The following is a 26,038-nucleotide window of genomic DNA, read 5'->3' as shown; positions in this document are numbered from 1 at the left end:
CACGTAATAAGTATACATAACTATAAGCTACATAGTGGACTAGAAGATACTGATAATCAGAGCAATTCAGCATCTGATTCTTTCCGTGGCCATAATACTCAAGGTTCCTCTTTGCAATGGATAACGGCTTAAGGCGTTAGGGCTAGGGCTACCCCCGTCGACCAGTCTAGCCATAATCAGAAAGTCTATCTACTTGTACGTACTCCGTAGTAACATGGTTAATAGTATCTGGTGCCGTCATCAAATCTGATTGGCTCTATCACGTGTCGAATGAGATCACCTACAGCCAGTTCATAACACCACGAGCTGAAACAAAACACTGGGCCTATCAAACCCTTCGGAACAGAGAATGCTGAAAATAGCCATCGTATCCTCAACAAACACCTACAAAAATAACTCTTTTAAACGCCCGTCTGGTCGTTTGAACTTGTTTCAACTTTCTGTGGGGTATGCCTCAGTATAACCCTGGCAATGCGTAACCGTTGGCCAAGAATGAACCCTTGCTTCTATGACTCTGATTAACAACGACCAGGTATTTAACCGCCCAGACGCAGTTTCAGCGATCTGACATCAAAGGCGCAGGCTGATCGACATGTCCTATCTATTCTCGACCCAACTTTACTTTGCGTTGCTTTTTCTTTTTCTTTTTTTAGGGTGATGCGATTATTACATCTTGGTCTGATCCTCGACTTTCCACGATATCGAAGAGATATGCCTAGACTATAGACGTAATTGACTGAATATTCGATGAATATGCCTAGACTGCCGAGAAGGGAGCAGGTCACACGGAGTTAAAAGGCATGGCGGTTAAGCCGGCCGGAATCGGCACGGACGGCTGTTTGCATCAGATCTAGTACTGCTACACCAATCAGAGAAATTCGATCTGTAGGTAATACCTTATGTAAGTGCGCGTAGTACAGTAAGTAAGTTAATTAACTAACATAACTAAGTTAACTAGCATGTAGATTGTATGAAGTCATTGGGTCGAGGACGCGTAAGATCATGCTCATGTTCATTAAGGTTGTCGAGTCCGATGGATGACGAAAGCCATCGATCGGATGGGTTGATTCATAGTATAAAGAATGTAGAACAGTCACAAGGACAATTCTTTCTTCTTTTACTTCTATAGAGACAAAATAACAGAAAACGCCCGCTTATCGGTTCGTGGAGGGGTCAACTGGAGCAACTCTCATCGGGACGCTACTTCTATACCGTCCTGGCGCTTACACACACCCACACACATTAATCATCCACCAATCCGACTCGGTCCGACCGGAAGACTCTTTTTAACACCGAGAGAAAGATATTTAAATAAGAGGACCCTTTCTTTCTTCTATAAGCTTTGCAAGCATTGCTCTGTCACCTACTGGTTAGGGACTTGTATAACTCTACACGTTATCGGCTCTTATCGCGAAACCACGCGGGACGTTTTTTCAATATTACTCAAAGCGGAAATCTCGATAAGCACAACGTTATCCCAGCCCCCTCAATTTTCCACAACGTGGTTCGCATTCCAAAGAGCAACCCCCCGCCCCTCCAAAAATAAAAACAAAATGTGTCGCACATCTCAAGCCCTCTACGTCTGGTGCCAATGCGAAGAATCCCACATCCTCGAAACATGCCAAACCGGTCGAACATCACCAAACCGTCACGGCAGCTGCGACTCCGTAGACAGCGAGACAGTCTATCTGCACTGTTTCTGCCACTACCACTCCACCAACGGATTCACCACCATCAAAAAGGACCGGAAATTACAACGCAAAGCCGATAAGAAGAAGAATAAGCGACGGTCTATGGATAGTGCGACTAGTGTGGATTCGTTGAATAGTACCAGCAGTGCTTCCACTTCTTCTTCTTCTCCTTCTCCTTCTCCTTCTTCTTCCAGGCCCGGCTCCTCGGCTACGAATAGTGTTATGGAAAAGTCGCCTGGAAGGTCTAGAAGGAGTTGGTCTGAGCATTTGAGGAGATTGAGCTTTGTTTAGTCTCTTTTGTCTCCCTTGTTCGTCGACTGAAATTTATACCCTCTCTACAAACATGTCTGGTCACACAGGCCGGTACATTGATGTGATGACTGATGCCGGCCATCGCCCCTCGTTACGGTTTATGTCTTATGCGTTTATGATTCTCTTTTGGTGTCTAGCGTTTGGTTGATACGACGCTGCCGATCCTTAGATATATTTGCATTACTAGGTGTACGGTGTCTGCCTAGATTCGTGTTTATATGGGTTTTACGAGTATTCGTTTGTTTATATACAGGTGGATCAGCTATGAATTATGAAGATATTCCAGGCTGGTTGTTTGGGTGGCTTGCTTGTTTTGGGTTATTAGATATGTTCAGCCTCGGTGTCTACAATTTTGACTATACTTGTTTTACTTCTTTCTCTCAACAATCACTATTAGATCTTACTGTACGCGGTAATCTTGCGCTGTGGTGATGGTAGGTACATGAAAATAACCCTAATCACTTGGTTTTTGCTTATCAGCCCTTATCAGCCCTTATCAGCAAAGTGCCGTCAGTAGGTTGGTTTCCCATTCACACATGTCAACAGGAATCTATAATAGCTTCAACCAGTCAGATATTCAAGTAAATAGGTGCAATAGAATACCAAGGACATGTGCTCTACCAAACTCCCAACTCCTTGAGTGGCAAACCGATGACGACTGTCGGTGCGTTGATAGCTTGATAGCCATGGATAACATGACCCAGCTTCCAGTTCTATCGTCTATTCATACAGTAAAATATCGAATATATATATTATCGTCTGTTTTATAACATGCAACTTATGCTTATCAAGGAGTGGAATGTTATTGTCGGCTCCACGCACCTGCCTTAGTGACACGCTCCGCGTCCCGCTTTGTTTAGCTCCAACTGGTTTCCTTATTTATTTGCTTACGACTTCGACCTCGATATTATTGTTGCGCTTCGCACGACAACAATAACTCCATTAATGGCTATCCTGAGAACGACCTGTTATTCAGTCGTCTGTCTATTGCTCAGTTGATGCGAGTCTCAATGTGCAGCTGCAGACATGGAAGATCAAAACAACCATCCTGCTCGTTCACCCGATGAACCACCCCTCCCAACCATGACCGCTCACAACCTCGCCGTTAATTTCCACCGTTTGTCGCTGGCAACAACAACAGCTTCGCCCGGTAGTCCACTACTCGCGTCGTCCCCGACTCCCTCGCCTCGCTCACCAAGCCAAGCATCGTCTCGAATACGCAATGCTTCCTCCTCGGTAACCCCTGCCTCCTTGAGATCGAAGACACCGTCCACTCTACGAAAAACGCCCAGTAACGCCTCGCTACGCGACGAACGGAGGCTCTCTACACCATCTCTACAAAAGCGCGCCTCCACTAGTTCACTGCGATCTGTGAGTCTGAGCAGAGAACAAGGGGTGGCTTCCAGCCTGTCAAGGCGCTCCTCGTCGAATGTGCTTGGTACCATGTATTCAACAAAATCCCCCATTCCTGCAGTGGTAGAAGCGCCAACTGCTTCTTCCATAGCTTCAGATCATTTCAAAGCCGAGCTCGCGCTGCACGAGTCAGTCGACCTTCAGTCCAAGACCGCCGTCATTATCCAGGATGCCTGTTACGGTCATCGTTTCTCAAGACCATACACCAGCAAGGAAGGTCTTTCAACTATCGTCGAGAGACCTGAGCGTTTACGTGCCAGTTTGCTGGGAATGTCAACTGCCTACGTTCGTGTCGGGAAGAGACATGCCGGTGCATCGTTTGCGCCTCGCCCAGGACTGAACGTTGATTTACTCCCACCGCCGCCTTTTCAGATTCGCAAATCCAAGAGAGCCATTTCATTGAATTCTCCGGCTGTAACTTATGTTCATGGTGACAAATGGATGGAAGACTTGCGGGCTATGTGCAATGCAGCTGAATCGCGCTTGGCATTGAATGGAAGAGAAATTGTGCGACCAAGAAGCGCTGGGAAGAAGGACCCGGAAGAAAAGCCTCTTCACGATGGAGACTTGTATCTCTGTCCTGAATCTCTGGATGCGTTCCAGGGTGCATTGGGCGGCGTGTGTGATGCGGTTGATATAGTCCTGACTGACAACTCAACCAACCGAGCGTTTGTCTGCGTTCGTCCTCCTGGTCACCATTGCGCTTCGACCGACCCTTCAGGATTCTGCTGGCTCAACAATGTCCATGTCGGTATCACCCACGCAGCAATGGTCCATGGCTTAACCCATGCCGCGATTATTGATTTCGATCTTCACCATGGTGACGGTTCTCAAGCCATCGCGTACAAGCAAAACGAGCACGCCTGGTACCTTCAGCAACGCGGAGGCGCAGCTGCCAGAAATGCAGCCCAGCACAAAAAGACTGCCGTCGGTTATTACAGCCTACACGACATCAATTCGTTTCCTTGTGAGAATGGAGAGATGGAGAAGATCGTTAATGCTAGTGTTTGTATTGATAACGCTCATGGTCAGTCGATTTGGAATGCTCATCTTGAACCTTGGAAAACGCACGAAGAGTTTTGGAAGTTGTATAACGACAAATACCTGGTTCTGCTGGATAAGGCTAGGAGCTTCTTGCGCTCTCATACACAACGTCTGGATAGTATCGAAGGCGGACCTGCTCCCAAGGCTGCAATTTTTATTTCTGCAGGTTTTGATGCAAGCGAGTACGAAGGTGCTGGAATGCAGCGACACAAGGTCAATGTGCCTACCGACTTTTATGCACGCTTCACGGCCGATGTTATTCGCTTGGCAGAAGAAGAAGGTCTCGGTACTGAAGGCCGGGTTATCAGCGTTCTGGAAGGAGGTTATAGTAACCGAGCGCTGGCTAGTGGAGTTCTCAGTCATCTTTCAGCACTCGCAGATACTCGTACCTTCAGTGACGCAGCTGATCGTGGACGGCAAAGTGGTCTGGCTTCTGAAATGAGCGGACGGTTGGGCTTAGGCGGAGAAACAGGACAAGACTCTGCTCGAGGTGAGAATACCGGACCTGCTTTTGAAACTGAGTGGTGGGCACCCGAATTGTTGGACGAGTTGGAGCTTTTGGCATTCCCACCGCCTGTTGCCAAAAAGACGCAAAAGTCTGCACCAACCTATTTTTCCCCAACTCATGCATCCACTGCTAGAGTCACCACTACTTTACGGGAACGAAAGTCTTCGGCCAACTTTGCTGTCGACGACTATTCACCAGAACCGCTTCCTGAGGTGGGATGGGCAACTTCTGCACATGAATTGTGGAAATGCGTCATACCTTCGGACCGGGAGACTCTAAGCTTCCAGTATGATGAACTTAAAGCCAGAGCTGTCGAAGCTAAGAAGAAGAAGCAAACAAATGTCGAACCACCTGCGACACCGTCCGGTAACACCCGCAGACAACTTCGCGCCAGGACGAGCAAACCAACTTCACCAGACACTCCTGTTGCGAAAGCTCAAACGCCTCGTCGAGTCAGTGCTCGCAACAATCGTCGAACCACCATTGGATCTGCAAGTGACCTGCCAGAGCCCCTTACAGGCCCTAAAGCAGCGAAACCCGAGCGTCGAAGACAGAGTGCCATTGGCGCCGTTTCTGAGGCAGAGAATACTCCTGGTTCTGGTAGCAGAACTCCGACTCGTGCCAGTTCACGCCTGTCGTCTACCCCGAGCCAGGCACCTGCTGGGCCGGTTGTTAACAAGAAGACGAGAGTTTCTAGCGGGACACCAAAGAGATCAGCAAGCCCGCGAAAGGTTCCACCATTGCCTAAAGTGCCTTCACTGTACATGAATAACCTCAATGCTCCGTCGACCAGTAGTAGAGCATCATCACAGTCTGGCGAAGATGCGGCGAAGGTCAATGGCAATGCTGAGACGGAGAATCGCATAGATGATCTCTCAGCCGGCATGAAGAAGATGAGTCTCAAGCTCAAAGTTCCGTCTCCCGAGGAGAATGCACTACGGGAAAAGAAAGCGGCTGAACAACGCAAGAAAGCAGCGACTGCCAAAAAGGCTACAACGTCCAAACCAGCCGCGTCGAAGGCAGCTCGCAATACCAAGCTGGCTTCGAAAGCGGCCAATTCTGCTGCAGGTCAGTCACAGCCCGCACGGAACGTGCTCACAAAGCTCGAGAAAGGAAATGAGTACGAAGTGCCTATCAAGGCTGAAGTCCCTTCGACTACACCCACTTCTTCTGCACCAGTCGATACCAACAAAGAAGTGTCGGTGAAACTGGAGCCCGAGGATATATCCCCTTCCATGGACTCATATCAAGGCTTCTGTGCACCGGCAACTGGTTTGACATCTCAGCAAATCAATCTACCATTATCTCCGCTCTCGCCTCTTGGGTTGCCGTCAGCACCAGCTCCTGGTAACGCGCCCTCTGTGCAGCCTCATATCATGGTCCAACCACCGGCTTCTGTGATGTCTGGTCAAGCCAACAATGGGGGTCTGCCTGTATTCAGCTCTACGGGACATATTCCTTTTGCTATGCGTTTTCCTCAAGGAGATCAAATCCAATACCCTCAATCTCAGTTCCAGCAACAGCTGGAGTCTGACCCAAATTATCAATATCATCCACATGATGGTAGCGTTCAGCAACATTCCGAAAGTGCTTAATTCGGCTCCTACTTGGCTAGGTAGCTTCTATGTCCGTATTGAAATCAGCAAGTATTTTTGGCCTGTCTTATTATTTCACATTTCCTTTTCGTTTTCGTTCTATCCTCCCATTCATGTATCTTACACGTTTAATGTTTGAGTTATTTCTTCATTCAGTTTCTGTTTCTCTATTCCCTACATGTTCACCTTGTCTGCTGACCCCGTTTTGTGGTCTGTTTGTTATCGTCTTCAACGGTTCAGGTTGATACCCATATCGCTTCTTCTATTGAGCGTTTTGTATCTTTAGTTAGGAGTATTGGTGGCAATTAGTTTGGATCAATGATTTATTTAGCAATGAGTGTGCTTGCTAAAAATCGATTACTGTTGGTTTGTGGAAGCAATCGAGATGCCTCGCTCCGACGCACTGGGCAGCAGGGCCTCACATGACTTCGTCTAGGATAGAGGGATTGGATATAAGACCGCGTCGGGGCCTGATTGAGATAGAACACACAATCACATACATTTACCCATACAAAATTGCAGTACCTGCTAAACATCCTACGTACGTACGTACATTATCGTGTACACGTGCTTTATGCACCCACAATTACTCATTTTCTTCGATCTAAACTTCTGATTGGGTCAAAAGGAACATGTAAAAGATCTCGCGCTAACCAAACACGGCTAGCCGCCAGGAACGTGCTTATCGTTTAGATAAGCGCCACCGAGTAAGTTAACTAATTAGCATGGAAGCTTCTCCGCACGTCTCGCCATGTTGGATTTCAAATAACATTACTCATTATTATCTTTTCTTTTCTTTCTACGTTTTGATTTAGCGGATACTTATTTTTTGCTTGTCGCACGTACATATGTCGTTTGAAGCATAGCGGTCGAATCGGAGTTACGGACAGCTTCATCGTCTCATTTGAACTCAGCCTTGGTTGCCACCACTTACACCTCCATGCTGACATATCGCTCTTCTCTGTCTAAATAAATATAGCAGTATATATTCAAAACAAGAATAGGCCCCAGGTCCATCATGTCATCTCCCCAACCCACAAGCTTCACAGAAATGGCCGACGTCGACCTCGAATCCATCGGCCGCAACTGCCAATACGAATACTGCCACCAACTCGACTTCCTCCCGTTCAGGTGCGAATCGTGTCGCGGGACTTTTTGTTCAGATCATCGAACCGAAGCAGCGCATAAATGTACACATCCCGGTGAATGGGCGCGACGGAGACGGGAACTCAACAACAAGACCACAACCAGCGGTGGTGGTGGTGGGGGAAGGACGGTGAAGTCAACGGTTTACAATTCAGATCAATGCTCGCATCCGCAATGTAAGACGTTGGTAAATACACCTACGAGTGTGGGTGTGCATTGTGACAAGTGTAATCGGGATTATTGTCTACAGCATCGATTGCGTGAGGGTCATGATTGTGCGAATTTGATTCCTCTCGGCGCGAGGGCGGGTGGTAAATCTACTGATAATGCCGCTACGATACGATCCATGTTCTCGAAATTGCGCGGATTGGGGAATAATATACAACCGCCCAAGGCACCTAAAATCTCGTTACCGGCGAGTATACAGGCAAGAAGAACGACGACAGGCGGGAACGCAATAACACAACTCAACGAAATCAAACGAACCGCCAAAGGCGAAGCATCAATCCCCACAGATAAACGAATTTATCTTCATGTCGTCGGTACAACAGACAAACCAACCGCCGAAACTCCCCCCTCGGGGAATTACTGGTTCGATTCTCGCTGGAAAGTTGGCCGAGTCCTGGATGATGCCGCACGGAAACTCAAAGTTGAGAATTTGAATAATCGTGTTGGTGGGGAGGAGGCCAAATTGCGGATCTTTCATGTTGAGTCGGGGGAGTTTTTGGAGTTTTCGGTTGCTATTGGGGGGGAAGGGAGTAAGGTTAAGTCGGGACATACGATTGTTTTGTTGAGGGGGGCTGGGGTGTTGTTGGATAAATGATTTCTCTCGTATATCTTGGGGTATATAGTGCTTTCAGTTCATGTGCATACTGATGCCTATCTCCATTGTCTTGATTTCGCTGTTTTGGTGTTCTATCATGATCAATAGCTTGTTGTACCTGAGGCAGTTGCTGCCAGCAGACACCTTCCTATTGTGGAGACTGCCTTACAATAACAACAATACCTCCCATTCTCTCCATCCTTATTCATCCTCCCTTACCTTTATCCTATTCATCTACCTATCAATTCACCTTTTCTACGCCTCAATAACCTATTATCTACCTCTCAATAATATATACCATCCTACCTATATTTGTCCATCCTATGGATAGTCTCATATATCGCCTTCGAGAAACAACACCAACAGAGTTAAAGGTCACAACCTCATATCCCTCAAACAAGCCTGGTTTTCCATATCTTTTCAAACGATTAACAAACAAACTATGCAGACCATCTACGAAGAAGAATCGTCGGATTCCGGCACCGAAGCAGATAATGAAAAAGACAACGGTTCAGATAGTACCACCGTCACCCCTTCTGTGACTGATTACGTCTACGAGAACGGGCGTCGTTATCACCGTTTCCGCGAAGGCTCGTATCCTCTTCCGAACGACGAGAGTGAGCAGGAACGTCTCGATCGGTGCCATAAACTCTGGACGCGGGTAATGAAAGGTCGGCCGTGGAAGGTACCTGTTGACTCTCCGCAGAAAGTGCTGGACATTGGCTGTGGGACTGGGGCATGGGCCATCATGATCGCGGATATGTTCCCTAATGCAAGGGTGATTGGAACTGAGTTAAGCCCCATCCAGCCATCTATGGTGCCGCTCAACGTCAGATTCTATATCGAAGATGCAGAGGATGAATGGACCTTTGACAAGGGATTTGATCTTGTCCATGGACGTATGTTGGCTGGTAGTATCCATGACTGGACAAAGTTCTTTGGACAGGCATTCGCTCAGTTGAAACCAGGTGGTTGGCTGGAGATGAATGAGATCGAGGCCAAGTTTTACTACCAAAATGAAAATGACGAGAGATGCGTCCAGCTAGATATGTTGACTCAGGTCTTCAATAGAGAGAGCACAAATTTTGGAAAGGGGTTCAATGATGTGCTGCTTATGCCAGAAGCTATGCGGAACGCTGGTTTCGAGGATATCACCATTGACATACAAAAGGTGTGTTTCTTCGCTTTATGAAAGACGTTTTCAGACTGACAAGTCAGGTTCCAATCGGCCAATGGCCCGAAAACTACTCTACGAAAGATTTGGGCTTGAGAGTGCAAGCTGCCGCTATAGAAGCTATAGAGCCGTATATACTCGCTATCGGTACCAGAGTTGTGGAAGACCCAGCCTGGTCTATCAGAGAGATTGTCCGTGCATCGCAGATGTCACTTCACAATCGGAACTATCAGCTATACGTCCAGGCTCATTTTATTTGGGGTAGGAAGCCGAATTATTCTTAGACATGGATGTGATACGGAACGGCGATTATTTTTATCTTCATATCAGCTTGCTCTGTTTTTGTCATTCATTTTACGCATGATTTATTTGATGGCAGGTCCATTAATAGGTAGAATGAGTACATTATTTGCTTTGCGAAGTACTTTATACAAGTTGACTCCATAAGAAGTCCCGTGACCACAAAAACCCTCATTCATTTCTAACCTAGGCACGAATCATTGATGATATTCTATTCCCCAGTATCTACTGTTCATACCAATCTACATGACTAGTTAACAAACCCCGCCTTCCTATACATAGCATCATACAACCTCAAATCCTCCAACGCATCCTCCGCACTCGTCTTAATCTCCTTTCCATTTACAAAACAGGTATACATCTCCGTAAGCTCCGCCGTATATGCATCCTCATAACTCGACAAAACCTCTCTGACTTGTTTCTCGTCGTATTCATTCACTTCTTCAACGTGCACTTTGATGGGTAATCCTTTCACATAAGGGGAATCGTATTGGATTGAGACGCGTTTGTTTGTGCCGTAGATGGCGAGGTGGGCGTCAAAGGAGGGGATGGTATCTATGCCGCTTTCGTAGGTTACTGAAAAACTTCTCCCAGCTTGTTCTGGAGTCATGGTGGTGGTGGTGGTGGTGGGAGGAGGAGGTGAAAATGTGAAAATGGCGGAATAGAAGGGATCGTTCACGGAGACTCCCTCAATGGAGGAAGGAGTCGAACCACCCAATGCTTCGCGCATAAGTGATAGATCATGAGAGCCTAGACTGCCCAAAAACCGACAGTATTTCTTCATTTCATCCGTTATCACGGATGCGTTGGGGAATGCTTCCCGATACAGTCCATCAAGTAACTTGTCTCGAGCCTGCGAGGCTTCCGCGGGAATATCCTTGACGTCAGGTTTGACCTGAAACGTGCCACTTTGATTCACAAAAAACGCATTGGGGCCGGACATATCCCTAACCCTTGCATACAAGATTCGCGGGATTGAGGCGACTTCTCGCAGAAACGATCCCGTAAAGGATGGCGCGTAGCGACGCATATATCCCACGAATACCCTCCCCCTTGACTTCTTTTCAGCGTCGATGATCCTCTCTGCAGCAGGGATGGATATTGTCAGTGGCTTTTCGACCATGACATTCTTCCCGGCTCGCAAAGCGGCAATGGTATATTCGGCATGAAACTCGTCACTAGTCAGAACAAACACCACGTCTACATTGGTATCGTTTATGATCTTGTAGGGATCAGTGGTTGCATATGGGATATGGAATTTGTGCGAGCAGTGTTGTGCGGTGGGTAGGGATATATCGCATATTCCGTTGATTTGGTAGAGGTGTGAGAGGAGAGTGAGGGTCGGGAGGTGGATGACTTGGGCGACTTCGCCGGCGCCGATTATGCCGACTTTTAGGACTGGCATTTTCTTTCGTTTTGCTTGATCATTGATGTGTTGAGGATCGTTTATGGATTACTATGAAGTTGGGAGAAACAAGCGTGAGGGGAGTCGTCATAGGCCCCACTGCGGGGGTTGTTGAAGATTATGAGGCTCTTCTATTGATGTTTCTACGTTTTAGGAAATTTGACAGATGAATACTATGAGTATTAGATAATTTTATTAGCACAACAACGGGAGAATACATCGCTCATTGATTCAGAAGGTATATATGGGTATTATTAGGACAAATAAACAATAGAACCTCATCCAAAACCTCAGACCATTCACAACTCATGCCAGACTCAAAGATAAGCAGATCGCTAATCGGCTGACTTTAAGCAGTAAGCTGGGGACCCTCATACTTGGGCTCAGCAGGAGCGCCAGTATAAGCAGTCGTTTCAGTCGCAGCAGGAGCAGGAGCAGGAGCAGGAGCAGAGGCAGAACCGCGTCCCTTCATGACGAGATAACCAGGCCATTCGCCTTGCATGATATTGAAGATGGCAAGGAAGCTGAGGACAAACAAGACCGTGTACAAGATCCTAAAAGCTGTCAGTACATAGGCCCCATAAACGGAATGAGAAAGGACGAACCAGTTGATAATGCCAAAAGCGAGGATGGCGGCAATGATACCAGTGCCAGAAGAACCAATCAGATAAGCCAAATAAGCAAAGCCGGCCAACCAAAATACCCAGGTGAGGAAGTGAAGAACGATAAGGCTAGGAGCAAGCCAGCTGTTGTGGTGATGACCGTTGTGCTTATGGTAGTAGAGAGGAAGCCCGATAGCAACGGCAGTAGCAAGAGTGGACCAAACGGAGGCGAACATCAGGAAGGAAACGACATCGGGGACATGGCCCTTGACGGTCTCTTCGCAGACACTGTAACCGCAGTAGTAGGCGTATGTGTAGTCTGAACCGTAAACCCAGACGCCGTAGGCGACCATACCCAGTTCTGTGATGGAGGAGGCGAGACCGAAGCTCAGAAGGGAGAGCATGATGGTGCTGAAGAGCAACATATTGGCGGTTGTGAGTTGTGAGTTGACTGTGGGATTGGAGTGTGCTCGTCTCGAAAGAGCTGGCTTGAGGTATTGGCACTAACGGAAGAGAAAAAAGGACAGAAAGCAAATGAGGGATCAGTCTAATAATATACGCAGCGAATTTTTTTTTCCCTCCTCTGGCTAGGCTCAACAGGCTCGACTACTCCAGGAAACCGAAATCCGCCTTGTCATTCCGACTCAGGTCGGGTCGTGCCCATCTATGATGGAGACTAAGCCCTGCTGTCTAGTAAGCGACTCAGTCTGTGTTGTGGTTCATAGAAAGGAGGTGAGAAGCATGTAAACAATGCCCTAGGAGATAAAACTGGGGTATCATGCGTGTTCGCCCAATCACATGGCTAGTTATCCGCTTATTTTGGAGAATGATTCGTTAAAGATTCAGAGCTATGATGCCAAGAAGTATAGCTCACTCGTATTACTTTTTAAGCCGCTGTATCAGAGCAGATCTAATAAAAAATACGAGTGCAAGTTTGATAATCTCGGTAGAGGCGCAGTTGGCTCCTTCGGCTCGTTCGCTTCTAGGCCGAGTTCTTATGGCCCAATATGGGAATGAAACGAGTATACATCATTGACCTAATTGGGCAGTTTTCACCTTACCGGCACATTTCGACGGTGTTCCGATGTCGGTTGAGATCATGGCTTGAACCTGCCCAGGTGAAAGGGAGAAGTAATGTCGATGACTCGATGAAGCGGCATACTCCCACTTCCTGTACTGTGTCAGTTGTTTCCTAAGTTTGGGCTTGCTGCAAAGCTGCAGCTCGAATAATCATTAGTGAGCTTTTATACTCTTGAGAGACAGAGTTATCTGTAGGGGTCAACTTGAACTTGAAACCCTGAAAGAAAATGGATATCGTCAATTTGGCCATATTCAGCCTCAATGTTGGCTTCGTGTGCACCAAAAAAATGCCGCCCTTCAAGCCTCGCTGATCTTGATGGAATTGGACAAATATTACAGCACCATGGTATGTATGTCCATCGTCCAGGTCTCCGTAATCCATGTAAAGATGTGCCTCCTTAACCCTAAAAAGGTGAATGAGTGGTATGAGGCGAGGCTGTGATAGGTTCAAGGCATTGTAGATTCTCCGCTGGACAAGCTTTGGTTGGGTTACTAGTCAACCTTAATTTCAGTCTGACTTTGTATGCCGTGTCGTTCAATTTGGAGAGTAAGTATTCATTACTCAGTCTGTCTTCCAGCCAACGGCGTTCATCAGATGGGTACCCGTAGTACCCGACGAGACCATGATAAGATTGAAACTACTGGCGCTAACCAGCATGACAAAACTGAAGAGTACGTAGTTCATATGATCACGAAAAAAAGACGACAGTGACCGAATCGACTTGACAACAATCAGCCGCAAAGCTCCGTGCACCGCTCCACAGTTTCGGAATCGGCTGCGACGAGGTCTAGAAAAGGTTCGTTTAAGCGAGGCCTTTTTTTTCTTCTTTTTTTCGCAATACCTAGCTATTCTTGGACCAGTCAGATGTCTTAGTGTATTGGAGTGTTAATGTATGGATGGATGCCCCTGGCAGATACACATCACACAGGACTCAGATCCAAGAAGATTTGTGCTTGTGTCTCGGATCATCTTAATCAACAAATTGAAAGAAGAAAATACCATATCATAATGATGACCGTTGTCCCTGCATGCTGCTGACTGCAGAACCTAAAGCCGACCTGTTTACATACAACCCTGAAGGGGAGCCGGCCTGCATTCCGGTAAACAATTCCACGCGCCCATCTACTACTCGTGCATGTCCATGCAGAGTCGGCTGCATGGTGTTGAGAGCGTGACCCCCAACTAAATTGACTACTCTGTACGTACGTGGTTAATCGGAATTGGTATGCTATTAATAACTTTCTCGTCACGCTTAGTTATGGAGGAGAAGAAGCTTTATGACTTTGCGCTGCGGAGTGGCTGTGTATTGCGAATCGTTCCAAGGTCTATGGATGGACATCAAAACTAGTCTTTCTATTGAGTAAAAGAGCCATTGCTAAACATATTCGTAGAATCTAGGAAAGTATCATTCAAACGAAAAGCAAATACATCAAAATCATGTCAACAAGGTCATTTCTCCAACACAAAGGAGACAGAGCATAATACAAACAAACGCCAAAAGAATCTTGACCAAATCCAATCCTCAAATTATACAAACATCAAGAACAATCATGAAAAGACTCAAAGAAAAAGGATATAGGACATTATTTACGCCAAAACATTAATTTCCTCGCCTTTCGTTGAATATTCCATCCACCTTCTGAAATCAAATCTCTGATACTGGCACTACCGCCGTAGCGACTCGAGCCAGCGACACTGCTGCCACCTGCACCACCTTTGCGAACCTTTGAACCAAGAGAACCAGCCTGAAATTTCATGCGGGCCTCTTCGATCTTGTGGATGAGGTTCAAAATGGCGAATGTGGTTGAGCCAATAGCACGGAATGCAGCGAGAGCAGCGACAGCCCACAGAATGATGGCAAGGTAGACGTTATTAGCCCCGGATTCGATGCCGTATGCCTCCGACACAATCATGGCGAGAAGAGCGTTGGCAACCATCCAGATTGATACCATGTATGTTCGTACCGCGCGGTAATAATCTTCTTGTAGCTGGCTTTCAGAAACAGGGGGTTCGGGTTCCTCGATACGGTCTCGCAAATTGCGCAATGCTTCGTCGTATCCGCTGTCGATGTCAAGTTGCTCAGTGGGCATCTCCATGACGACTTTTGATCCTCCCAGGCCTTTGGCGGCTCCCAGATCCATATTGTGGACATTGTCACCTTTCGTACCCCAGGTCACATCGTGCGTATTACAGAAAGCGTACACCTGGAGCGTGCAAATGTAGCTTGGCAATAAGAGGAAGTATTGGCCTGCGGAGGTAATCAAGTGCCACGGATCAAGATACATCAGAGAAGTAAAAATGTACAGCCCGATGGTTGACATGAGTGAGACGACAATGTTGGAAAGATCGTTGCCACCGAGAGATAGCCCATCGCCCTTGAGTTTTGCGACAATCAGGTAGATTGTTGCGAATGACGTGTAAAGCATGATGATACTGTAAACAATCATACCGAAGAGGAACATTTTTCGTGCACTACTGCTGTTAGCGGAGTTCCCTTGGAGGATATAACAAAACTTACCCCTGCGGCCGATTGCCCATCGAGAGAATGAATTGCAACGCCATGAGTAATACACAAGCATAACGAAGGACATCAAATATGTACTTTCCCATATTATGTCCGAATGGATCTATTCTCGGGTTGGCCAGTGATCCTGCAATGAAGAAGAACGCCAGATAGAAATTGGCCTGCGAGATGTTAGAACGGATTGTCAACTAGAAAAGGTAAACCCACCAAGCCGAAATATGTAAATAGTAATTGGAAGAATTGATAAACGAATTCAATGTGTAGAAGGATTTTCCTCGTCAATGTGTGGTCTGTCTCCCAAATCTGTCGCATATTGGCCAAGGAAAACACAGCCGCAAAGAAAGCACCATTAAGCCAACGACGACGTTGAGAGATAAACTCTGGAAGTGAGTCTAATAGCTGTTAGCATTGTGTGTTTTCTCAAACAAGAATGGAAGAATTACCAGGAACATCGGTTTCACCAACAGCACTCTTCACAAACTTCAACACCCATCTTTCCCCTTTCTTTGCCACTAGCTCCCAGCAGAGGATACGATCTTCGGCCAAGTACATATTCGCAGTAAAGACGTCGGCATCTTTGCCTTGTAATGTCTCGCCCTTGAAGTATTGACTGAGAGGTCCATGTCCATCCTCATTATTTTGTAGAGCGTAGTATCGATAGGCACTCAATGCACCAGGAAGCACAGTAATATATCCGAAAACAGACTCCAACGGTTTATCCAGAATGTTTGACATCTTGTACTCAAAATTTTGAGATGCAACAAGTGGATTAAGCAGACCCAGGTAATTCTTCCCCTTTCCGGCAATAATCTCACCTGCAGCTCCTGCAACATTTGAGTCTTGATCGAACGCTTTCCAAAGATGATACAGCGCAGTAGGAGCTGGTTGTGTACCCACATCCAGCAAGATGCAGACGTTTGGTTCTAACATGCGACCGAATGCATTGAAGAACCATCGGTGCGAGTTGAGTTTCTTTTGGTTCTTTTCTTTCAAACAGAAGATCACCTGGCAAGGTACGATGCCCTTCTCAGCACCTTTGAACTTCAAGTCAGAATCCAACGATACTTGAGTTGTGTATTCGTACACATGCGCTGTGACTTCCTTCTGGTTCACCACGTTCTTTGCAATGCCTCCTTGATACACGCCCATGGCTGCCAGGGCATCGAGCGTTCTTTTGTGGACCTTGGCACGACCGTCGGAGATAATGCATACCACAATCTTCTGCCAACCGTCTTTACCCCAGGTACGTGACTTGGCTCGTGAGCAGAAGTGACTGATATTACGCATGATACCGTGCATAGTTCGCGTAAACAGCACTTCGTTTTCGTTGTACATAGTCACACAGATAAAGAGTTCCGTCTCTCTCATAGTGCTTCCGATATTCTGGCGCAATTTGTAACCCCGCTCCTTGAACTCGTCTGGATCGCAAGTAACAGCAGTATAACGCATGTGGGTGAACTCGCGCTCATCACGTCGCGGCAGGAAACTATGAAGAATCGTAGGAATCTTACACTCCAAAACAAGCTCACCGTTGATAAGCTGGACTTCTTTCTTCGACATCTGCGCCGGCCGTACTCCACGACGGCTTTGCTTACCCTCAGGTGCAGGCCCATAGTGTATATTCGTGTCGACTAGCGTTTCAGACTCCTCTGATTCATGGGGAACTTCATCCATATCGACTTTTACCAGATCCTCTTTCTCGTCAGCGATCATTGTTGATTCACTCCTGAAAGAATCGTAAGATTGTCGAGGATCGATTGTTTGTCCGTCTCCGCCAAAAGGATCCTCTGCAGAACGCGCATCTCCAATGTCTATACTTGTCTCTCCAGAAGTTGCTGCAGGACCCGAAAACAATGGAGCTGGAGGAAGAGGTCTGCGTGGACTACTTCCGTATGCCGAACTCGGCGTCCCCGGTCTTGGGCTTCCATTGAGATCGGGCGGCTCATAGCTCACTCCCGATATAGATGAGTTGGCTCCTCGCCTGGTCGATGCTCGGGATGGAGTCCAAGGGCGCGTCGGCGAGCCCGGTCTAGAAGAATACTGTGGTGAATCTACAACCGAGGCGGCGGGAGGCGGAATCGACGGAGCATGTCCGATACTAGACGCAGTCGAGTTCTGGCGTGGACGGAACGCTGAATAACGATTTGGGGTTGATCTGGTAGGCGATGGGTTCGCACTAATTGGGTCCATGTTAGCTCTTTGATCAATCATACTGAGATCCAATGTTTCAGCTTTTGGGTTTGTGTTGTCGGGAAGACGTGAAGGTTTGGGTATTTTGGCAAATAACGGCGGAGGGACAATATCTCTAATCGATTTATGTGTATGTGCCACTTTTCGAATAGAAACTTCTTTGGTTTGTTTCTTGGATGGGGAGATTGCTGTGTCTGGTGCAGCAACCTCGACCTTGTGCTTGCACGGGTTCTGCGAAACAGGACGAGCAACAGGTTTGGGGAAAGTGGGTTCCTTATGATGGGTATCCAAGAAAGAAAATGAAATCGATTTTCTAGGTTGCTTATCACCAGGGTCTTCAACATACGTTCTGCGGGTGGAGGATGTCTGTCCCATTCGAAAGCGCGCAGCATTGGTTCCCAAGTCGCTGCCGCCGTCGATATCTTCATTGTCATAACCAGTGGGCAGTAGTCTCATGGTAGACGATGAAGCTCCTGGGATATCGTTTCCAAGCGGCGATGAGATGTTGCTGCCTTCATCGCCATAGTATGATGGTGGGAGCTCGTCGGGATAGGGCTCAACATAGTGGCCATTGGCCTGGCCTCGAGAAGGGGTTGATGGATCCATTGCGTTGTCACAGACAGTCGCGGATGTTTGCTATTTAGAATCGCATTGATTTGTTCTCTCAATTGGTTGAGCTGTCCAGATGTGGGTTTGTTGATACAGAGTGATCACTGTGCAGACCAAACAATAGGATATCGATAGAAATAACAATAACAATATGGATAACCGTCACAAACACTATTTATAATGGATAAAATTGCTCTCCTGTCTTAAGAAACAACTGATGAATCCAATTGTGTCTGGAGGTGATTATATGATTGACATGAGAAGGTGGAGTGAATGTTGATGGAGGCGGCAGGTACGGGTGGCTGTTGTCCCGGCAACCACGGAGCAGCTCGCGCTAGTCCGCTTTAGTTTATTTAGGGCTTCGAGACTCAGAATGAGTGGAATTGCTAGAACTATCTTTGGATTTCTATCTATTTATTGTCTGAGTGTTCCCAGGCCAAAAAGAGGTATGTAATACTATCTCAATGATTCCGCATCATGTGAAATACAGTGAGCGCCTAGTTGTGGTAGGACACACTGTAGATATCATACTGGGCCTTGTCACTGGCAATAGCGTGCACCTTTCCAGCCGGGTTGACAGCCAAGAACTTGCCGCCGTTGTACTGGATACTATAGCCGCTATTAGCTTCGAAGCTAATATTGAAGCTAGCTGCATCACTGGCAGCTCCCAGCTGAATTCCGTCCTTGCCATGATCCCCAATGAATCGTCCATCAAGGGCACTTGAAATCTTGAAAGTGCCGTTGGACGCATGAATGACCCAACGCTGGTTCTTGCTGTCGTGAGCAGCTGTTGCCTTGGTGGTAGTAACCTTGTCACCATTTCCAGGGTTGGTCAAAGCGTATCCGTTTAGTTCAAAGGTCAGATAGCGGCCTTCGGTCAAATAGCCAACCACTTTCTTGAATCCGTTTTCGAAGTACAAGGAATCCTGAAGAGTTTGCTTACCGTATGGCACTGGTGGCCTTGTTGAGGGGTGGGCTGCTTCACAGAGAGATGCTCCATCAAAGTTGCCATTGGAGTCAGTATGGGGAGCAGCAGCGGTGGGAACTTGGGGAATGCTGTAGTCAGGCTATTCACAAATCAGTACCAATCATCCAATCATATGCGCATTTATTCCCAGTTGAAATGAGAAAAAAAAAAAAAAAAAAAAAAAAAAAAAAACTTACGTGGGCAAAGTCAAAAGCATTGACGAAATCGCACATGTTCTCACGGCGCCAAGGAGCCATACCCTTGAGCTCGACGTTGCTGTATCCCTTGGCCTGGAGCCACTTCTCAACAAACAGGATTTGAGAGTTGTGGTCACAGTGCTCGCCAAAGACTCGTCCACCACGAGTCCAGGGTGAGACAATCCAGGAGGGGACACGGAAACCAGGGCCGGTGTAGGTTTGGCCGAATTTTCCCAGGGGATCTTGGATCCATTCACCTGCGGTTCCGGAGGGGGAGTGGAAGGGGGTAACAGCGTCACCAAAGCCACCAGTTTCTAATCAATTCGTATTAGCAGCGGTCGACTGTTTGTATAATATTGTACTTACCGTCATAAGAGATAAACAAGGCAGTCTGGTGGTACTTGGGGCTGTTGACAACAGCATTGAAGATTTGCTGATGCAACCAGGCTCCATCCTTAGGTTGCCAAGGAGGATGTTCCGACAATTCAGTCTGTCCAACAATAATACTGACTTGGGGAAGGGTGCCTGCGGCAGCGGCCTTAGCAAAGTCGTCGAGGGTATACTGGAAAGAGTTGCCGTGGACGTGCAGGGGAGAGTTGTCTGGTGCGTTTTGATACTGCTGGAACCAGGCATTTGCGTTGTCATCAAAGTTGTTGGTGTCCTGCCACACTTGCCAGGTCACGTTGAGGCGCTGGTAAACCTCAAAGGTAGTCTCCCAGGTAAGGGGGTAGCAAGAGAACGGTCCGGTTGCTCCGGATTCACAGCCTAAATCACAACGTGCGTCAGTTCTCAGTTGCGCTTTGATGTCTTTTCTTTTGGGAATACATAGTATACATACCGGGAGTTTCATTGTTATCAATATAAGGATAACCAGTGGCATTAATATTTCCACTAACCCAAGTCACACGGTTGGGGTTAGTTGCCGTCATTTGACCTTCCTGATACATATCATTGACAGTGTATCCCTCGGCCATGGCAAAGTGAACAGGGAGATCCTGTCTCTTGAAGTAACCCCAGCTATAGGGCGTATTTTTAATGGCCCAATGATTGTTGAGATCGCCATTAAGAGCGGCGTGATTAGCATCATAACCATTGGATCCTGCAACCATGCACTGAGTTGCCTGCGCCCAGTCTCCGCCGAGATAGTTGAGGTACCATGGCAGCAGATAGTCAGTCTCGGTGGACAAGGATTTGTCAACGGTTCTACACCATATCAGAGGTTATTCTATATCCACAATGAGAAAAAGATAGGGAAAACAAAGATAACTGACTGGTACCAGACGGAACGTCCGTCGGAGTTGACCTGAACATTCGGGTCATTGAAACCTCTCACGCCGGCCATGGTTCCAAAATAATGGTTGAAAGCCCGATTCTCCTGCATGAAGAGAACGACATGCTCAATCTGGTCCAATCCGCCAGCTGGTTTGGCGTTCACTGGACCAGCGCTCACTGGGCTGGCACCCAAGGCCAAACCCAGGGCAACACTCAAGGCAAGTGCCATTTTGAAAGAACGAAAGTTGACTGATTACAGTGAAGTGAATTCTTGTCGTCGTTGAAAGAAAAGAGAAAAAAAAGAAAATCTACATTCCAGAGCGAGGCACGAGGGACACATATAGTGCCCGGGCAGATGCATCATGCAGCTAGTATCGCGTCTTCATTCCTCAACATAACCACTTTTTTCTTTCTCTCTTTATTAATTTTAAATTGCCTCCATCTTTACCCAGGGACTTCCGCATGGTTCCTGCCTCGGTATTTGGCCGATAGCGTGATGCGGCGAGCAAACCGGCGGATCTGGTGTTGAATCTGAACAAAAAAAAGTGTCATAAGTGCCATAACAGGGAATATTTTCCTCCGATTACTCCGACTACTCCATTGTCCGCGGGGTACACCCTCATCTCCTTTAGACCAGTGATAACGGATTGTGTCTGCATGAGGATCAGTAAACAACGGTGATAAGTGGCAGGGGGGAGTGGTTACATACCCTTTTTTCTGCAGTAGTCTACTTAGTTAAGTGCCACAACGTCGTACTAGTCTGATAGTCTAATTAATGGCGCACATATTAAGACAGATAAGTAGTGGTACAGTAGTATAATCAACTGAGTAATGCAAGGAATGTCACTCGCAGAGTCGGGAGTCAGGAATGGCACGTGTGAGCGTTTGATCTGTTTTGTTGGTTGCAAGAAACAATCTCGGAGCGGGCCCCGAGGAATCTTAGCACATGAGCTTAATCTATTTAATTTATCTTCTTTCTTGTCCGATATGTCTAGAACAACGATTTGAGGCGTAACACGTGGGCGATAAGCTTTTATTTTTCTTCCTTCTTCTTCTTTTCTTCGATTGTGTGCTCATGTTTATTTCGATTATTCGCTGGGAAGGAAGAAACATCTGAAGTTTTGGATCGAAACGTCAGGCTAGTTCCGGGGATCGTCGGATCGATTAGGGCTAAGTGTGTCAATACCCTAGGTCATGCATGACAGGGACTCGACACGAATATACCATATGCTGTCATCTGATAATCAAATCAAGGACATATCTGTATGTCCCTTGACTGGTAGTTTGCTTACACGATGCAACGAAGACTAAGCAAACGACAGCAACAGCAAGATGCTACAAAATCTCCAGATGCAACAGCGCAACCGGTAGAACAACAACAGAAAACAGAAGCCAACGACAAAAGAAGAGGGTCCAAGACCACACTTCACACGCCATCGATTCTCATTGCATTAGTCTGCATATTACCGTTTTTGGCAACAGTTGTGCTTTTTGTCCGTTATTATTACGAGAGTAACAACGACGACAGTATTAATCGCTTGTCAAATTCATTACATGATCATGAATCAATATCATCCACATTGAAATATGACAATCGCATACATGAGAATGGACGACTTCGGCCCGAGGACCATATCCATCGTGGAGCGATTACGCAGACTCTGAATTGGAGTGTAACTGCCGGACAACGGCGACCGGACGGAGTTGACAAGAGAATCTATTTGATTAATGGTATTCTCACTCCTTCAACTAAAAGTAACAATGCTAATATTTCGACAGATATGTTTCCCGGGCCATCAATCGAGGCTCGCTCAGGCGATACATTGCAAATCCTCGTGCATAATAACCTCGAAGATGAACAGATCTCTCTCCACTGGCACGGCCTAAACATGAGAGGTACACAACCACACTTCTTCACTTTCAAACAATCATCAAACTAATCATAAGCAGGCGCAAATACAATGGACGGAGTCATCGGCGTTACACAATGCGGCATTCAACCCGGCCAATCATTCTGGTACAACTTCACCATTTCCGAAACCCAAAGCGGCACATTCTGGTACCATGCGCATTCCGCCGTTCAGAGAGCGGATGGGTTATATGGGAGTCTTGTTGTGCATCGGCCTGATTCTACGCTGGTCTCGCCGAATGTAAGGGGGTTACTTGTTAAGCATCAGAACTTGGAGGAGCGTTCGGAAATGGTATCTGATAGTGTCAAGTATGGATACGACAAGGAGATTGTCCTGATGATTGGTGATTGGTATCATCGTACGGCCACGGATGTGGCTAGTTGGTATCTTTGGTGGGGATCAATGGGGTATGAAGTAAGTTACGCAGTTGTATGGATTGAATTGATAGCTAACTGGCTTAGCCTGTTCCGGACTCACTGCTTGTGAACGGTGCTGGTCGGTTCAATTGTTCGAGAGCAGTTCGAGCTCGGCCGTTGGATTGTATAGGATCCGCGGATGAGATGCCACCTTTGATCCTTGATGGGAACAGTTCGTATAGGGTTCGAGTTGTCAATACGGGGTATGTCAACAAAATCCAGATAACATGGAATAAAACGCTAATCATGGACCCAGTTCCCTTACTGGAATCATCCTTGGCTTTGCGCCGGGCACATCAATACAAGTAATCACAATTGATGGCGGTAACCCGGTTGAGATGGAGGCAGTCGATGGTGGCAGGTCTTCAGTCGGAATCCTATTTCCAGGCCAACGTGTGGATTTTGTCTTGCGTCCGTTAAAAGGTCAGACTTCATGGATGACTGTGAAGATGGATGACTCGTATGTCTCACCTTATACTCTATATAAGACTGCTGAACTAAGTGTATCTAGTGACTTCACAATCGGGAACCCAGCCCTCGTACCACAACAATCATTCCCAATTTTCCAAACACCTCTACCTTCAGATTCTCTCCCCTCTTCCCCAACCGCCCAGTCCAACAACACCAACGACATTGAAGAAGACGACATAATAAACATAAACACCCTCCCCTCAACACGCACCCTCCTCTCCTCCCTCCCCCCAAAATCAGAACAAACACACATTGTCTATACCAAAGTCGAAAAACTAAGTCGCCTCGACAACATCCCGCACGGCTTCTTCAACCGCACAACGTGGAAAATACAAAGTGATCCTCCGTATCCATTACTGGGTCTTCCGCGCAATCAATGGGATAAACATCAATTTGCTGTTTCGACAGGCAATAAAAATGGGTGGGTGGACTTGGTGGTTAATAATTTGGATGAGGGGGCTCATCCGTTTCATTTGGTATTTCCCTTTTTTTCTTTAGTTCGTTGGTTCTGGAGAGGTGGACTGACAAGGTTAACAGCATGGTTATAATTTCTACGTCGTGGATATATACGAATCACCTGAAGGTTCAGGCCGATGGGGCTCATATAACCCGTGGACATCCCCTTCCTTCAACGAGAATATAGATCCATACGATCTAACAAAAGCAGTCTTAAGAGATACAGTGCAAATCCCTCGTCGCGGATATGCAGTTCTGCGGTTCAAGGCTGATAATCCCGGCGTATGGTTGTTTCATTGTCATGTTATGTGGCATTTGGCCGGTGGGATGGCGATGGTAATTGATAGTGGGAGTGGGGATGATAGTGTTGCGCATGAGCCTTGGTTGGCTGAGGAGGGGATGGAGTGCCGTGTATGATACTATAGATATATAGATTATTTTCGTGTATTGGAAAAAACCACTACAGTCTGGAAACATACATAATCATACTGATAGGGACATGAAGCATTAGTAACATGTGGCACATAGCCTACGCCAATGAAGAATAGACAAATTATACCGGGCCGGTTAAAGACAAGAGTCCAGCCTGAATGCTAAATGCGTGCAAAAATCAACCAGGCAGTATAAGCATTGGATCCATTCTGGTTGCTGCATAGTGGAGTGGAGATAAATAAGTAGTTGAGTTCTGAGCTGGGAGTATCCTCCTGGGAGAAATTGACAGGCGGAATTCCTAACTAATAAGTCGCTCATACGGCGTTTTAAGGATTGTTGAGCAATGGCTCACGTTCACGATCAGTCGTCGAGTCAGGCGCAACAACACGCTTGAGCCAGAGGTCTCGTCCGGTATAAGCTGCGGAAGAGACGTACAACGAACCAACAAAGAAGACAGCGAAGATGACAAAGGCGAAGATCCATTGCAGGGCAATGATCTTGATGGCGAGTTGTTCGACGGCGAGGGCTGTCCAATTAGTAAACAGAATCAAAACTTGGGAGATTGAGAGATGACTTACACAAAGTCAGAATAGACAAGGAGTAACCAAAAATATAATCCTTGGCCGTGAAAATGTGAACGAATCCAATCAAGAAAATGACCCAGATGAAGATGTTGGCCACGATCCTCGAAGGCAGGTTATGAGCATGAACGGCAACAGCTCCATTCCAGAACAGGGCCGTAAGGGACCATGCATAGGGCCCGGCAATAGCAGGCCAATGCACAAAAGGCGGAGAGCCGCGGTGAGTCCAGTATGCTGAAGACTGGCTAATGACATGGATAATGAGGATTATTTCAGCTGGCCAGAAGTAATTACGGACCCAGAGCATGATGAATGCAAAGACTAGGAGATTGTTGAGGATGAAGTGAGAGGCTACATTGGCCGCGCTGGTGACTAGGGTGCCGTTGTTGGAGAAGAAGTGCCAGACATAGCTGACTTGAGAGAGTAGCAGTAGGATCCTAATACAAGTTAGTACATATCGTGTAAGTAAACGGCAAACTTACCAGTAAATCCCGGTGATGGTGGTGTTTTGCGAGAAGGGCGTCGGATGCCTGTTTGCTTGTTTCCAGATGTTGTGTCCATGTTTCACATCATCGGGTTTATGGAGGGAATAGTAAATGCCAGCAACAAGGACTAGAGCCCACGACAGAACTGATAGCACCTGGTAGGCGATCAGAGTGTTGCGGTGGTGAGATTCGCGTCGAGCGAAGGGGTTGACTGTGTTGTTGTTAGCTACATCGCATTACTCTAGACGATGTGTACTCACAGTTGGCCATCTCGTAACTTGACTGGTTAATTGCAGAAATAATGAAGAAATACAACTCTCTCAGATGGAAAAGGAAAATTAAAGAAAAAGAGGTTTCTCGCGAGGTCCTCTGCGAATTGCCTGGTTTGCCCGCTAATGACGTATGCGCATACACCCCCAGTGGCGTGATATACT

At 46.9% G+C, this 26,038-nt stretch overlaps 9 protein-coding genes across 10 annotated transcripts, besides 3 other annotated features; 4 read left to right on the top strand and 5 right to left on the bottom strand.

The window, feature by feature from the left end:
• Positions 1-1,553: 1,553 nt before the first annotated feature.
• On the top strand, positions 1,554-6,707 carry TSTA_120630 (histone deacetylase HosB; the record flags this gene model as incomplete). Its single annotated transcript, XM_002482263.1, has 2 exons — positions 1,554-1,836; positions 3,022-6,707. 2 exons carry the CDS (start codon positions 1,554-1,556, stop codon positions 6,561-6,563), a joined length of 3,825 nt encoding a protein of 1,274 aa, XP_002482308.1. The 3' UTR covers positions 6,564-6,707.
• Positions 1,846-1,882: a microsatellite.
• Positions 6,708-7,581: 874 nt separating the features above from the next.
• Positions 7,582-8,532, top strand: TSTA_120620 (AN1 zinc finger protein; the record flags this gene model as incomplete). Its single annotated transcript, XM_002482262.1, has 2 exons — positions 7,582-7,896; positions 7,960-8,532. 2 exons carry the CDS (start codon positions 7,582-7,584, stop codon positions 8,530-8,532), a joined length of 888 nt encoding a protein of 295 aa, XP_002482307.1.
• Positions 8,533-8,974: 442 nt separating this feature from the next.
• Positions 8,975-9,990, top strand: TSTA_120610 (uncharacterized protein; the record flags this gene model as incomplete). The annotated part of the gene is made up of 2 exons (XM_002482261.1): positions 8,975-9,703; positions 9,751-9,990. 2 exons carry the CDS (start codon positions 8,975-8,977, stop codon positions 9,988-9,990), a joined length of 969 nt encoding a protein of 322 aa, XP_002482306.1.
• Positions 9,991-10,192: 202 nt separating this feature from the next.
• TSTA_120600 (NAD binding Rossmann fold oxidoreductase, putative) lies at positions 10,193-11,411 on the bottom strand (the record flags this gene model as incomplete). The annotated part of the gene is made up of 2 exons (XM_002482260.1): positions 10,193-10,217; positions 10,270-11,411. The coding sequence occupies 2 exons, from the start codon at positions 11,409-11,411 to the stop codon at positions 10,193-10,195; spliced, it is 1,167 nt and encodes a 388-aa protein (XP_002482305.1).
• Positions 10,616-10,636: a microsatellite.
• Positions 11,412-11,715: 304 nt separating the features above from the next.
• On the bottom strand, positions 11,716-12,718 carry TSTA_120590 (uncharacterized protein). The gene is made up of 2 exons (XM_002482259.1): positions 12,017-12,718; positions 11,716-11,965 (listed from the first exon to the last, which is right to left on the bottom strand). Exons 1-2 carry the CDS (start codon positions 12,436-12,438, stop codon positions 11,761-11,763), a joined length of 627 nt encoding a protein of 208 aa, XP_002482304.1. The 5' UTR covers positions 12,439-12,718; the 3' UTR covers positions 11,716-11,760.
• A 1,746-nt stretch (positions 12,719-14,464) lies between these two features.
• TSTA_120580 (chitin synthase B) lies at positions 14,465-18,414 on the bottom strand (the record flags this gene model as incomplete). The annotated part of the gene is made up of 4 exons (XM_002482258.1): positions 14,465-15,566; positions 15,613-15,779; positions 15,826-16,010; positions 16,062-18,414. The coding sequence occupies 4 exons, from the start codon at positions 18,412-18,414 to the stop codon at positions 14,678-14,680; spliced, it is 3,594 nt and encodes a 1,197-aa protein (XP_002482303.1). The 3' UTR covers positions 14,465-14,677.
• Positions 18,415-18,802: 388 nt separating this feature from the next.
• On the bottom strand, positions 18,803-21,082 carry TSTA_120570 (non-hemolytic phospholipase C precursor, putative; the record flags this gene model as incomplete). The annotated part of the gene is made up of 5 exons (XM_002482257.1): positions 18,803-19,484; positions 19,582-19,895; positions 19,948-20,346; positions 20,420-20,784; positions 20,853-21,082. 5 exons carry the CDS (start codon positions 21,080-21,082, stop codon positions 18,915-18,917), a joined length of 1,878 nt encoding a protein of 625 aa, XP_002482302.1. The 3' UTR covers positions 18,803-18,914.
• Positions 19,546-19,576: a microsatellite.
• A 1,066-nt stretch (positions 21,083-22,148) lies between the features above and the next one.
• TSTA_120560 (laccase, putative) lies at positions 22,149-24,523 on the top strand (the record flags this gene model as incomplete). The annotated part of the gene is made up of 7 exons (XM_002482256.1): positions 22,149-22,584; positions 22,633-22,749; positions 22,804-23,003; positions 23,040-23,177; positions 23,225-23,382; positions 23,436-24,126; positions 24,188-24,523. The coding sequence occupies 7 exons, from the start codon at positions 22,149-22,151 to the stop codon at positions 24,521-24,523; spliced, it is 2,076 nt and encodes a 691-aa protein (XP_002482301.1).
• On the bottom strand, positions 24,524-25,930 carry TSTA_120550 (uncharacterized protein). 2 transcript variants are annotated; one of them, XM_002482254.1, is made up of 4 exons: positions 25,865-25,930; positions 25,602-25,815; positions 25,117-25,556; positions 24,524-25,064 (listed from the first exon to the last, which is right to left on the bottom strand). In XM_002482254.1, exons 1-4 carry the CDS (start codon positions 25,872-25,874, stop codon positions 24,865-24,867), a joined length of 864 nt encoding a protein of 287 aa, XP_002482299.1. In that variant the 5' UTR covers positions 25,875-25,930; the 3' UTR covers positions 24,524-24,864. The 2 variants fall into 2 exon arrangements, with proteins under 2 accessions (XP_002482299.1, XP_002482300.1); XM_002482255.1 differs by having other exon boundaries at positions 24,524-25,556.
• Positions 25,931-26,038: the final 108 nt, after the last annotated feature.

The sequence above is a fragment of the Talaromyces stipitatus genome, genomic scaffold (assembly GCF_000003125.1).
Source record: "Talaromyces stipitatus ATCC 10500 scf_1105507295555 genomic scaffold, whole genome shotgun sequence".
NCBI lineage: Eukaryota > Fungi > Ascomycota > Eurotiomycetes > Eurotiales > Trichocomaceae > Talaromyces > Talaromyces stipitatus.
This window is presented reverse-complemented; position numbering and strand designations above follow the sequence as displayed.

Excerpts from the sequence above, each read along its gene's own strand:
- TSTA_120590 (XM_002482259.1), bottom strand. The coding sequence starts at position 12,438 with ATGTTGCTCTTCAGCACCATCATGCTCTCCCTTCTGAGCTTCGGTCTC. Across the intron at positions 11,966-12,016 it reads GCTTTTGGCATTATCAACTG|GATCTTGTACACGGTCTTGT; the intron begins GTTCGTCCTTTC and ends GACAGCTTTTAG.
- TSTA_120550 (XM_002482254.1), bottom strand. Across the intron at positions 25,557-25,601 it reads ACCATCACCGGGATTTACTG|GATCCTACTGCTACTCTCTC; the intron begins GTAAGTTTGCCG and ends AACTTGTATTAG. Across the intron at positions 25,065-25,116 it reads CTTGTCTATTCTGACTTTGT|CCCTCGCCGTCGAACAACTC; the intron begins GTAAGTCATCTC and ends CTAATTGGACAG.